Source organism: Saccostrea cucullata, unplaced genomic scaffold (genome assembly GCF_032062105.1).
Source record: "Saccostrea cucullata isolate Sc308-1 unplaced genomic scaffold, CSIRO_AGI_Scuc_v1 ctg3983, whole genome shotgun sequence".
Classification (NCBI taxonomy): domain Eukaryota; kingdom Metazoa; phylum Mollusca; class Bivalvia; order Ostreida; family Ostreidae; genus Saccostrea; species Saccostrea cuccullata.
In genome coordinates this window covers 33,875-48,498 of record NW_026931748.1, presented here as the reverse complement: position 1 = coordinate 48,498, position 14,624 = coordinate 33,875, and the positions used below count along the sequence as shown (strand labels likewise).

The 14,624-nt window shown below is 32.9% G+C and overlaps 2 protein-coding genes and 1 long non-coding RNA gene across 3 annotated transcripts; 1 reads left to right on the top strand and 2 right to left on the bottom strand.

The window, feature by feature from the left end:
* Window positions 1-717: 717 nt before the first annotated feature.
* On the bottom strand, window positions 718-2,311 carry LOC134233437 (leucine-rich melanocyte differentiation-associated protein-like; the record flags this gene model as incomplete). The annotated part of the gene is made up of 3 exons (XM_062715411.1): window positions 718-874; window positions 1,417-1,537; window positions 2,083-2,311. Coding segments are annotated over 3 exons (456 nt in total), but the record flags the coding sequence as incomplete, so codon positions are not given.
* Window positions 2,312-2,961: 650 nt separating this feature from the next.
* On the bottom strand, window positions 2,962-5,415 carry LOC134233441 (uncharacterized). Its single transcript, XR_009984992.1, has 3 exons — window positions 5,296-5,415; window positions 4,998-5,082; window positions 2,962-3,093 (listed from the first exon to the last, which is right to left on the bottom strand). It is a non-coding gene; the product is annotated as an uncharacterized LOC134233441 (long non-coding RNA).
* A 3,584-nt stretch (window positions 5,416-8,999) lies between these two features.
* LOC134233436 (uncharacterized) lies at window positions 9,000-10,721 on the top strand. The gene has a single exon (XM_062715410.1). It carries the CDS (start codon window positions 9,000-9,002, stop codon window positions 10,719-10,721), a length of 1,722 nt encoding a protein of 573 aa, XP_062571394.1.
* Window positions 10,722-14,624: the final 3,903 nt, after the last annotated feature.

Below are 14,624 nucleotides of genomic sequence, written 5' to 3'. Positions count from 1 at the left end.
TCTCATAATTAAAGGATACTGAATCATGAGCATCTCGTAATTACTAAATTAGTGTTTGTCACAGATTCAAGAAACCACCGCGCGTGTGTTGGTTTAACAATACTTCTTTGATGTCTTTGATGTTCTTATCAGGGAAATTGAATTATTTAAATATTTAGGGAAAAAACTTAAAGAAAAGTAACACTTCATGTTATCAAACATTATTTGTATAAAATTAAACATCACGAATGTAATATTTAAATGTTGTGTACGAGTTGACTTCTGGTTTTTGTGTAGAGTTAACTTTTTGTATACGAGTTGGTTTGTGTACGACTCGGTTTGTGTACGAAGTGACTGGACACCATATATATTAGGGTATTAACTGGAAAGCCAAGTTAAGACACATCAGATACATTGAGATATCTATTTTCTTTTAAAGCCAGTTCTCAAGGATAACTGACTACACCCTATTATCAATTAAATGTGTGAATTATTTTTCTCAGATTTTCCATATACTAGTACATCTGTGTACTGTTACAGCAAATTATCTTTCTCTTTTTATATTTTTAAATACTGTAGTTCTATAATTATCTTCATGGGAGAAAAGAAATTAAAAGCAAAGTTGTTTATTTCTTTATATTACTACATGTATAACTTATTTAATATATACATGTACCTTCTTAATGCATGAATGTTTCAGATAAAATATTTCCTTTACCATATTTGTAACATTTGACCAAATTTGCCTCTGGCTGATACCGGATTAATTCTTTCTTAAAAAAAATAATTTTATACCTTGCGTCCATAAATTCTCTTTGCTTCAGATCTTTCATTTTCTTCAATCTTTTTATCATCCAGGACTTCCAACTTGGGAAAATGGGCAATGACAAAATGTCTGAAGAGTGAAAAATATAAATATATTAATTAGTCCCAACTTTTGAAATGTTTGGCTTGCATAAGATTCTTCCTAATCTGAAGTGTCAATTTTTGTATTTCTTTAAATTTCCTATGTTCAGTCAACATGAAAAGCATAATTAATTTAATTTTAACAAACAATTTTCTTATTTCATTAAAGCAATTCTTATCCTGAACAAGAGACTCATGGGCCACAGTGCTCACCTGAGTAACAGTTGTCCTGCTATTCATTAAAAAAACAGACACTGAAAAATTTTCTTGGAAAAATTTACCTCCACATTGTTACCAACCCTATCTCCCCCCCCCCCAAAAAAAAGGAGGGGGTTGTTACCATAAACTTTGAGAAAGTTTAGCATTTTTGGATTGTTGATATCATACTTGGCACTACTACTATTGTTTGTATACATTAAAATTACGTGTTCATGAATAGTGAAAGATTTTTCTTTAAAATTCACTACAAAAAACCTTTATTGTGGTCCACTCAACCCTCCTGAGATTGAAAACTGAACAAGTAAATTTTACCTGTAATCCATATATTGCTGGTAAGTACCTCCATTGAAGTAGCTCGGGGCAGCTTCATTGTTCATCATTGAAAAAAACTTCAGGTTTGGACAAGACTTGCACAACGTTGAGATAAACAAACCTGTTACACAAAACAAACAATATAAACAAAGCAATAAAAAGACCAGATATGTTTGTGACACTTGTGCCCTAGTACATATGACAGCTTTTTTCAAATGTTAAAACTCAAATGCAAGTCAAACTATATAATGTCATGGTCAAAAGATGAAACAACAAAAAAAAACTGTTTCAATGAATTATAATTGTGATTCATGAAAGCCTAAGCACCAACCATTCCAAATTTATGGCCAAGGTTAAAGCTTTCTAAAAGTGGGTCAAACTGCTAGATGTAGGTCAAGGACAAAAGTTCTAGGTCAGAAGGTTAAAATTAGAGGTACTCTGGAGGAAGGCTTTGTCATAAAAAAATTACATGTGAAATCTAAAACCTCTAGCACTAATTGTTCATAAGTTATGGCAAAGGTTAAACAATTGAAAAATAGGTCAAACTCCAAGGTCAAGGTCAAAACTATTACTATCCAATTTAAAGGAAGTTTATGTCACTAGGAATACATCTGTAAAATATGAAAGACTTAAAACATGTAATATGAGATAATTTATATCACATACCTAAATTTGTAATTTTATTGTGATTTACCCACAATGTTTGAAGATTGGTGGAGGTTGGAATTTTCACATGTGACTCAATATTATTGTGATCCAGAACTAAGCAGGTTAGTCTAGGAAAATCTATCAGAAATCGGAGGTCATTAAAAATAAAGTTAAGGAAATTAAAAACACAAATTGAGCATGAATAAAACTTCTTAACTTTCCTTTCAGTCAAACTCAAGTTATCGTATAATGTTTATCATCTTTAAATCTATTTTAGTGGTGTGTAATACTGTGCGAAATAATTCTGAATTCAAACCTACAATGTAGAACTTATGTTACTAAACATTACAAATGTTATTAGGCTAAGCATTGTTTAAACTATAATTTCAAATGTATTATTATCCATTTAAAAACTAAATGAAAACAAAAATAGGTATACCCAAAGGACATGAATGTCCTGCTAGAGATTTACATGTATTAGTAATTCAACATGCTTACATAATAAAATATCAACTGAGCAATGAGTAGTTTCTTTGAAACTGAGCAAAGGGAAAAAATACTAATATATTTATATTAAGGCTACATTTTTTGGGAACCTTTTGAATAGTTCTAAGCAACATGCATCAGTTGGTTTGTAAAGATAACTGCAAAAGTTTCTTCAAAGCTGCGCTAAATGCAAATTTATGAAAAGTGAGGTCAAAGAAAAAGGAAAGATCAACGTACAAAATCTTATTGATATGTATCAGCAAACTGCATTATAGATTTACAATTTCTAAAGTATATTTTTTTGTAAACAGTCTTTAAACCTACATGAACAAAAAAAAAATCTTCTCAAAGACTTTTTCTTTGAAGAATTTAAATAATCATGTGTATTACATTTTTGCTCGTATACTTTATTATAATCAGTAACATAGAAAAGGAAATTCTGGTGATTAAGAAAGGATATGATATTTTGTTGTGAGTCAGATCTATTTCTTGCAAAGATTCACCCTCGGTTTCTGCCAAATTTGCAGGAATTATGTCCAAATCCTGAAAATATTAAACATTTGAATTAATTATTAATGTCAACAGGTTTCTTCAGCAGCTAAATTTCACCAATCTTTAAACAAAGCTGTGAAAAAATAATTGTTATTTTTATTTTATTTATTTATTTATTTTTCTGCAAGCAATTAATGGAATGAGGTATAAAAAGACAGAGCATATTACATCAGGGTTCGACGCTAACAGTAGCCCGCTGGCCCAAGACAACTGAATATTGAGGTTGGGCTACTTAACATGACTTTAAACTTGCTCTGAAGGGCCACTATAATTCTTAACTAAACACTCATTTGGGGCAATTTAAATGATAAATTTAAACAATTACACAAATTCCAGTTTTGTTGGAGTCACATACATGTATAATCCAAAATACAGCCAGCATGCAGTATTTGGCATCTATATTTTCAAAATTTACCCGAGGAGCCCCAGCAGAAGGGGGAACCCCTCCCTCACCTACCCCACTTGTCACTTTGCGACTCAGCCAGCAGTTTTTGGCTGCTGGACAACTAATGCATGAACAGGGCTACAGTGGCTGGAACGTTATTGTTGACAACTTACATGAACGATCACGTTACACGAACGATTCTGCACGAACCTGGTACACGAATGATCTTTCACGTTCACGATTCTACACGTTACACGATCTTACACGATTATTAACGCAAACGCAGGTTTTTTCACTCAAAATAGTTCAAAATATTTAGGAATCAATATTTTCAAAACGAAATATGGCTTAATACTTGTTTAAGATTTCAAAGAATTATCAATATTATTTCATAGACTTTGAAGAAAAAAACTGGAAATTGATATTTCTGTAACTAAATATATGCAAGACTTAATATTTTAGATTAAAAATAATTATTTCTAAGGTAATTCTCCGATCAAAGAAAACGGATTTTGTTCGTTCTATTAGACGATGTACATGTATGTGGGTCATATAATTTGATTGAATTGGATATCATGATATACAGAAAGGAGGATACGATTGAACAAAAACAGCAGCATGAAATGACTTAAATTATAATTACAAATTTTATCCTTATGTTTCCATTGATTCAATGTCTGATAAACTTGCCGATTATTCAACTTTTTTATTTGCAGAAATTTAAAATTAATCAATTACAAATAAGCTCAAGAGCTAAGCACAGATAATCAAAACTCCCGAAAATCATGCCGTGTCCATGTATATTTGTCAACTAACTAGTTATGTAAGCATTGAGAAATGTTTATTTCTTTGTAAGAAAGAATATTTATTTTCAATGAAAGGATTTCAAGATTATCTTGACCACAATAAGAAGTAAATAATAATTAAAATCAGATTTTTCAAAAAGGCGTTAGAGATCTAAGTACGGTGTATCACATTATTGATCGCACTATTTGACGAGAACTTAATATTGTACGACTTACTATATTGCTTGTTTACGGGCGATAATTAGTTCGTTCTGCATTCTATTATGTAAATTGCGCTTTTTCAATTAATTTGGATTTTAATTAATAAATTAAGAAAAACAAACAAGGGAAATGCTTATTTTACAAATAACATTCTGATAAAAACTTACAAAACGAAATTTACACGATTCTAAACGCACTATCTCGCACGATTAAAAACGCACACGATTGAGTCTGATAAACGAACGATCTCGCACGTTACACGAACGATCATTCATGATACACAAACGATTCTACACGATTGGTTTGTCAACAATAACGTAGAAGTAGAAATAAGAAATTGCTAGCCCTTCTGGCAATTATGGTTTTAAAGTTAGTGTCGATCCCTGCATTACATCAGTACAAACTGTACTCGATTTATTTACAAACTGAGCGTGTTAATAGACTTTATGAATTGACATACTGAACATGTTTTAAAATATACACTTGACAAGTAAAATTTATACCTGATAAGCCAGGTTTTTTCTCATTTTGGACTCCCTTCTCTTTGCTTTACAGAATTAAACACATGACATTATCCAAAGTGTTGCACTGAATTAAAAATAAATAAATTATATACTTTTAAACATTTAATTAATACACGTACTACATAATGACAGTTACATGAGTATGCTGAATGTTAAGTGGATAACCTTGGCAGTTGCTTGACTCGGCTATCAATCTTCAATTTATTTTGATGTTTTTAATTATCTTTTCATACATTCAAGAATAACAATTAATTTTTATACCAATAACAAACATTACCAATATTTTACTCCCTAAATTTGGTCGGCAATCATCAATTAAATGTGACATATGGAAACTGAATATTTCACATTGTTTACGTTGTGGTGTCCGCCATTTTGAACATCACATGACTTCCCCTTCAAGGACACACTAAATACCCTCCAGGAAGTCATAGGCGCATATATCCTTATTTCTCGATTTTTTTAAAAATATATTTGAATACTATCAGATTAATTTATATCAAGAATGTCAAAACAGTTAAACATACTGATTATATCTGTACATATATTCTAAGTTTGATGGGGGTGAGGTCTGTTGTGTACTGTTGTAGGGCGCAGGCACGGATCCAGAATTTTTCCGAGGGGGGGGGGGTTGGTCCACCACAGTAAAAAAAATCTACCCAAGAAATTTTTGACAAGATAAACAAATAAATAAATGAATAAAATAAATAAACATTAACTCCTATCCAAATATCTCAAATGTGAACAACCTATATCGGAGAGGGGGGAGGTATCGTTGACTCTATGACTTTTCAGCACAGGCGCCTGACTTTTTTAACCTTTCTTCTCAGAGGATTTTTTTTTATTTCTGAAAGGAAAGGTTACTAATGTCAAGCTCATGTGCTTTTTAGACAAAGAATGTATTCACTATGACAAAAGATTTGACCTATAGTGGGCTATAGCAGAGAACAATTCCCCGGAAAAAGTGATATTTAAAAATCAATCTTTACTTTTTTTTCTACCGTATATGTCTTAATTTTTCAAATATGTATTTTACACCTCAAATTTGTAATTTACAACTTTACAATAAGCCTCCAAAATTGTCCGAAACGCAATTATGTCCCGGCGTTAAGGGACTCCGACCCTCAGCCAGGAAGGACAACTCTTTAATTTATTATTTAATTCAAAAAGTCTTTAAATGAAGCTTGAACATTAAATCTTTTCATGCAACAATTTTCATTATATGCCTTTCAATGTGCTTCAAGGTTCTTATATAATTTGCAAACATAAATGACATGTTTTATTATATCCACGGAAAAATAGCCTAGACTTATCAGTAACTGTACTCCCTTGGATTTCATTTAGGCTTATATAATTTGCACAGATTAATGACATGCTTTATTATATCTACGGGAAAATAGCCTAGACATTCTAGAATAGAATTTCAGAGACAGTAGACATTACCATTATGCACAATGAGAAGTAAAGGCAAACTTAAATAAAAATTATAAAATTGGGAGAATCTAACAAATTCAGAAAATTAATTAAAGGGTTCCTACTAGTAAGACTTGAAATAAAGATTTAGGAAAAACAAATTGTTATATTATTAAGCCTAATGTCAATAATCGGAACAGGAAATCGACAAGCTTTTTGTAGAGAAAAACGAGGGCCGTCCTATGGGTCAGATCCCAATTTTTAATGAAGTGATCCTTTACACAAATCCGGGGACGGGGTGGGTGGGTGGGTTAGGTCTCTGTCATTTGGTTTGGCAAAATCGTTTAATAACTGCAATCTCCAGGGGTGGTGGTGGTCCCAACCCCCACCCTACTCCACCCCGCATTTAGGGAGACATGTACCTAGAATTAATAAACTATCATGATAAAACAACAGGGAAATATGATAATATCTGCATGCCCCACCCAGTGTATTACAAGGCCACTCACAATGAGCAAATGCCTTGGGCAAAGTTATTATACCCTCCGCTCGAAAAGCAAAAGGGTAATACATATAGTAATTGTTATGTCCGTCCGTCTGTCTGTATAACGCTTTGGGGCACCCATCTCTTATCCGCAACTCCTCTCATACCACTGAATGAAATTTTATGAAATTTTCACAGAATCTTTATTACATACATGTACGAGGGTTGATCCAAAAGTTCGTGGAATTTCTTTCTTAAATTTTATCGTGTTTGATAAAAGCAAACAATAGGCATTTTTATAAAATAGAGTCACATAATGCAACAATGCTGGAAAATTTCTTCACGTTCCAATCACCAATAAGGTCACATGCACGAGCTTTCTGAAAATTAATAGTTGTGAAACCCGGGGGAGACCTCGACGTAACGTCTAGTAAGGTATGTCACGTTACGTTATAGAAGCATCAAACCCTAATGTCCAATTCAAACACGTAATTCTACAAAATGCTACCCTTCTCTCTTTTTGTCTCATGAAAAGCCTGGAAATCTTCTCGCATTAACTTATCTTCATTTTTAACTCATATTTCAAAATTCCCATATCTTTCCGTATGATATTCCAATTTCACTAGCAATGTCACGAACAGTACTACGTCAGCCGACTAAGTCCATTAACGCTTTTAATTCATCAAGGGGGAAAACACTTAAAACAGAGTCTCAATATGGCGGCAACACCTTTAATCAACGTCCATGGAAGTTCTATTTTCTTAAATTAATTTCGCCACTGGAAAACCAGTAACTAAATGCATTTCCCCCCAGCCTATGTAATTAATATGTGAATTGAAGAGAGAGTGATCCCGGGATTTTTACAAAACTTATGACTTGACCGAAATTTGACGTCGTATAAAAACCTAAAGAAGAACAATTAATTTGGCACTTATGAACAAATTATCCAGTAAAATCAGTAAAACTTACACAAAAAGGGTTATAAAAGATCAAGCAATCGTAATAATGACATAATTTTTGTTTTCTATAACACATAGGGCGGTTTTATTCCTATTTCAAGTATTAAGAATTAAAATGATAATAAACGCATTGATATCTCCCCCGCATTTCCAAACATCTTCTATTCTCTTCATTTCTATGGCAACTGTCATAGAGTTACCATCACAGATATTTAAAATATGTTTTATCTGAAATATTCAACAAGTGTCTATATTCTCCTTTGTAACTTTCGACCAATTTTACTTATTAATAAATAAAATAGAAAGAAATTCCACGAACTTTTGGATCACCCCTCGTATTGCCATTGTGCACGTCCTATTTCAATTTTTGATTTGACACATATTTGGGGTTTCCCACAGCACAACATGGACACTCCCATTATATTCATATGGGAGGCGGGATGTATAAAATATCATTTAGTGAGCTCATTGCTCACAGTACCTCTAGATCTAGTTTAAAAATAAAATTGTAAAAATTATCACAAATATACAATAAAAAAGTATCTATCTGTTACATTTCGCCTGATCAAATTTGAGCCTCTTTCTGGCAGACCAAAATGTTCGGTTGCTGCTTGATCAAGGAATGTTAAAATTAGCTTGAGGTAAATGTTTTTAACCTTTCTTTAGGCCAGCTCTTCTATTTCCTTAAATTGTCAGACCTAGCTCAATGTATCATTCCAGATAAACAAACACCGGTAAAGGTAAATACGTCCATTTTCTGATCATCTTCTTCGTACCCTGCATGCAGGTAAAGAATTTAGAGATATGGGATTTTAGTACATGGATTCTGTTAAAAGAAAAAAAATCAAATATATAGTTTATAGCGATAAATTTATAGTTCTTTCTTTGGAAAAGTGATTATATGAATTAAATATTAGTAAAGCATGGGGGACAATAAACTAAATATATTTCATTTATATTTTGATTGATTGATTTTTTAAATTGATTTATTTATCTATTATTTCTTTTTTATTATTTTTATTATTTACATGGATTTATTTATTTATTCATTTTTTAATTTTGTTTATATGAAGAAAAATATAGGAAAAAACGGATGTGTGTTTCTTGAATTGATACTCATTTAAAATGGAGAGGGATTTTTCTACTATCTTGACTGCAGCACAGAAGCTTAAAACATGTTCTCAGTGTGAAGAAGGAATTTTATACCTCTGCAAAACCTGCAGCGAGGGTCTTTGTAAAGACTGTGTACATCACCACGTGTCTAGATTAGGACACGTTCAGCACTCGATAGTTCTGTACAGAAACAAGAACTCGGATATGGTCTTCCCGTCCTGCGACAAGCATCCTAGCTACAAACTTGATACTTTCTGCAGACGATGCCGCGTCCCACTCTGTCTTGAATGCTGGATTTCCTGTAGAAAACATGATAATCACCAATTTGGCTACTTGAAAGAGTTCATAGATTTAAAGCAACGGGAAATTATATCAGGAATGAAATATCTGGAAAATGTTATTATCCCAGCACTGAAAGCCCAGGTTATTTCTATAGGAACAAAACTTAAAGTGGAAAGTAATAAATATGGCGGTGCAATAAAGAACGCAGAGGCATCGGAATACAATATTCTTAATGAGGTACAGGAAATATTCTCGGAATTGAAGACAAGAATGCAGCTTAATAAAGAGAAGTCATTGTCATTGCTTCGAAATCAAACGGTTTATGTAGAAGATGCTCTCAAAACAGCGTTGAAGATGGTTCATAGGAGCTCTATGATTTATTCAAAAGACGATTCCAATTTATCAGAAATGTTCGATTTCGTCAAACAAATTCAAGAAACAAAATCAATGCTTCCCGATCTTCATTCTGGAGATCTGAATCGCCTTCATCATCCAATAATTGTCAATGGTAAATCTCTTCGACTTGTTCAGCACGTTTGTAATAATGCATTTGAAAATCTCTCAATAGAAACTTGCCAAACCTCTTTAAAGAGAACGTTTTCCTACCACAATTCAGACTTGTTGAACAATGCCGTGCTTATAAGAACAATAAATACCGGACAGAAAAACATTCTGCGTTTCGTGTATTGGGATTCGACACTGTGGTTGTGTTCTCTCAAGAGTACAATATGCCAACTAAAATTAGTCTCTGGAAATTCATCACTCAGTCTTTGTAAGGAAATCATGTGTCCAGATATGCCTCAGGACATTACAGTAAGCGGCGATGAACTTTTCTATAGTTGTTGGCAAGAAGGAATCTTCCGTGTGAAAGATGGAAAATCAAAAATGTATCTATCTATTCCAAACTGGAATGTGGAAGGTTTGTGTGGAACTAGAACAAACGGACTTCTGGTTTGTATGTCGAATTCAGAGCTACAGGAAGTCAAGATTGTCCGCTTTGAGCCTTCTCTGGACATTGAAAACATTAAGTTAACACAGGAAATACAATACCATGAAGACAAAGATCACCCTTTATTTCAGTTTGGAAATGAACGACTTTTTGTCGCAGAAAATAAAAACGGAGATATATGTGCTTCAGATACCAACGCTGATGCGGTCATTGTAGTCAACAGAACAGGACAATTTCGATTTAAATACCAAGGAAGGAAAGTAATTCACAAAACATTATTTAAACCAGATCAAATCATCAAAGATTCTTTTTGCAATATTATTGTAAGTGACTACTTTAACAATTGTTTGCATATTCTCGATCAGAACGGATCGTATGTAAATTGTGTGAAGGAGTGTGAATTAGATATACCGGTGCCTTTGGACTTGGACGATGATGGGAATCTCCTGGTAGGAATGTATTTATCGGGACAGATGAAAGTCATTAGGTATCGCAACAGTTAACAAGTGCAAGTAACAGCTTTTTAAAAAGCTTGCCTGACTATATGTCATCAATATCCAAAGAACCTATAAGCTTGACAAGTTATAAACGTTTACGGTATTTAAATTATTTCACTAGAGTAAATTATGAAGATGTTGCACAAAACATCACGCATTCATTTTAAGTTGTGTGCTATTCATCAGAGCAATAGAAAAAGAACAACTATATTGTTTGTATCGCAAATAAAAAAAAAAATGAAATGTACATGTTCCACTGTGAATTCGAACCCTCGACGTAAGGATGAACACCTCAATCCGCAAGTCTAAAATGGTGCTAGAGGATGAAGTAAATATGGGAAATAAAATAATGTAATTGATTTATGCTGGGAAGTCGTGGCTATGTAAAGATAACCTAAATTAGATTCAACTGCATACAGCATATGCTATGAGGAAGGCAGCTGAAAATTTGATAACTACAAGAAATTGAGAATCGTAACGGTTATGACTGACGTTCAGAATATGTTTAACACTTTCTTGGGTATGCCAGAGCATCAACGATTGTTGGACACATGGGATAAATAAAGCCTGTTATGCATACAAATGTAACTGACCCAACAAACCTGACGGTGATATACGAATGGCGATAGGTACAGATGCATGAAGTTTTTCCCTGGAATGAGGGGTCCACATCAAAAATATCTGTATGAGAAAAAAAAGTAATAATAATAATAATAATGATTGTTTTTTTATAGCGCTTTTCTAGCATAAACGCTACTCAAAGCGCTTTACAATACATTATTACCCCTGCAGACCTTAGCAATCCAGAATCTTTCTCAGTGCAAGCTGCCGTTATCAGCGCTAGAACACTAACATTCTGACAATATCTTTCACTGTCTGTAGCAAGGTACCCGTTTTACACTTGGGTGGAGTGAGGAAATTCGTGTAAAGTGCCTTTCCCAAGGACACAACGTCGGCTTGTCGCGGCCAGGATTCGAACTCACAACCTTTCGGTTTGGAGTCCGGCACCTTAACTAATGGACTACCGACGCCACTTCCTCTATCCTAAAATGTGACGGGGCACTTCCCTAAGTCTATATTCTGTTTTTGCAGGAGGAAAGCCCCTGAAGGGGGGGGGGGGAGAATCAGAGGTATATTTGGCCAGTTCATCCTCTTTAGAAGTTTTTGTTTCTTTCGTGTTTTTATTACTTTAAATGATGCACCATAACTCACTTCACAATATCACTGATATCTTTTTCTTTTTTACCAAAGCTCAATCAAGATTCCGACAAAAAGGAACAAACATTATATAATTCATGCAGTTTTCATTTCAATTCAATGGAATAGTCCAGGAAAGGGCACAAAAACTTACACGTGACATTTTGGCGCGAAATGATTGTGTCACCCCTTACCTAGAAGACAAATGGACCAATCCAGTAGTAAAGAAATGCAGAAAAAAGGTCAAACAGACATGTCCGTATAAGAACTCACATGAAATAAATAGCTGCTGGCAAAAAGCTAAAGGAAATAAATACATCAATGTATTGTATCAGTAATATGGTCAATTTTATGCTAACTGTTTTTGTTGAAATGCAGGTAACAAAATCCGATGATAATCAGCATGCACAAAATGTTGCTGGCTAACTGTGACCTCTTAGCTTTGCATCTAGAAAATATTGATCCTTAGTAGTGCCTGACGCCGTGACGTCAGGCAACAAGGGTCAAGGATTATATTATGCATTCTTGTTTAACGTCACCCACTCAAAAAAGACTGTTCTACCTTAAGCGGTCCTGATCCTCGAGATCTATTTGAAAAATAAGTTAATAAATTCAAACGTGCATGAATCATCACTCAACTAATCAGCATTAAAACGAATTTCACAAAACCTAAACCCATTTGAAAAACGTTTCAACTTTTCATACTTATACATGCATTGAAAGGGGTTTGCAAATATACTAGCAGTATAATAATCCAAGCATGTTCTTGTTATATAAAATCTAATCAAGGAATTAAATATAATTATTAAAAAGGACTATTGTTACAGAATGAGTATTAATGCACTTTGTCGATTTGGCTTACAAAAAAATAAATGATTTCACAATAAAAAGATAAATGATTTTTTTCAAAGCAAGCACGAGTTGTCCTTCGTTGCAAACTTTAGGAACTTTTTACTTGGTCAAGATACTCAAGGAAAACCACGTGATGAAATATAGTTCAGGTTTTGAAGGTAAGTTTATTCGCTGTAATTTGATTTTTTTTCCAATTAAGTGAAATATTTGTGGTTGGAAGAGAGATATAAACGACTGAAAATTTTTAGATGAGGAATTGGTTAAATATAAAAATTGATTGCATTTATCACAAACTTTTCGTTTGTTTTTGTTTTCCTGATCAATACATAGATACTAACAAATACATTATATATTTTTATAAGTAGACAATGAGCCATTCGGAACTAATATTCATTATGTTGCTTGATACCACTTTCTATGAACTCTGAGTTCTGTCCTTTTTTTTTTTTAAAGTTTTCCAGTCATTGTGTATCGTACTTGCTAAGAAAGAAATTATGGAGTCTATTTCCTTCATCTAGGATATTCAGGACAGCAATAAATAATTCAGATTCAGGACAGCTATAAATAATTCAGATTTTGGTCAGTTTTATTTGTATATAACAAACACCACCTTCCAAAAACTGATAAGAAAATTTACCTCCCATAAATATTTTTTACAACGACGTATAATCCAAAACACTAAGCTTATTTCCTTTAAATACACAATGCTTTAGACTGGAACAATTTATATATCTGAAAGGTAATGCATGAATAAATTTGAAGGTTTAGAATAAGAAATAACAGACTATACTTTGCATTCACGGTTGAATTGAACATGTTTAAATCAGTGATTTTTTGGCCGAAACGTGTACATGTATAATTATTTGATGTGATATAAAACGCAAATTTGCTAATAGTAATAGAGTAACAAAGACAAATATTAAAGGGACAATCTTTTTTATCATCCAATGTTATTCTGCTTTTGAATATAACAAACATGTCAAGTGTCATTAAAATGAAAAGGTGTTGTAAATTGGTCGAACATGGCCAATTATTTGATGTAAAAGTCAAAGCACAGTTAAATTGTGATAGTTAGTATTTGGTAACTTAAAATGATGCTTTTAAACCAGAACTAATTTTGATTCAGAGCTCGTATTAAGGGCACAGGAAAGTGCTAAAATTGGGACATTTTTCCAATTTTCCTCTATTCGGATGGAATTTTTTTAAATTTGAGATACTTTTCATTTTTGGAAACAAAGAACACAGGCTTGTCTATCTGAGATTTTTATACACAAGAGGCATTTAATAACAGTGTATGGAATAAATTTAGTAGACAGGTTAGCCTGTGCTCTTTATTTCTATGTTTTCTGAAAAAATGTGCTGTAAAGTCATTGAAAATTTACCCAAAAAATGGGGAAAAAAATTCGGAAATTGACATTTTTTTTACCTCCCTCTGTATGTCCCATTACATAGAACTAATACTCGTTTTGTGCCAGGGATGACAAGAGTTTTAACTTTATTAATAAATAGTTGCATTACCCTAAAAGACACCCAAACCAGGAGCCAAAAGAGGACTTTTATGATAAAAAAAAATGAGAAGTCAAGAGAAAAAAAATCAGCTCATGTATTCGGAAAATTAATTTAGCCTTGTTTTCGGATTACAAAAGGTTTTAATAAAAAACCATTTTTAGAATTATGCATCACTGATATTTCCCCCTTGAACAAAAAGTATACTTACTGTGCAGTGATTGATAGAAGTACCAGATATTAAGAGTGTAGTAAAGATGCATGGTCTTTGAATTTTATTTGAGTTGTCATTTATTAAATTTTCTTAATCATAAAAATCTGTTTATCTGTGTATTTGAAATTGACACTTGTCTT

Bases quoted from the DNA above. Each gene is read 5' to 3' on its own strand.
- LOC134233436 (XM_062715410.1), top strand. From the start codon at position 9,000: ATGGAGAGGGATTTTTCTACTATCTTGACTGCAGCACAGAAGCTTAAA.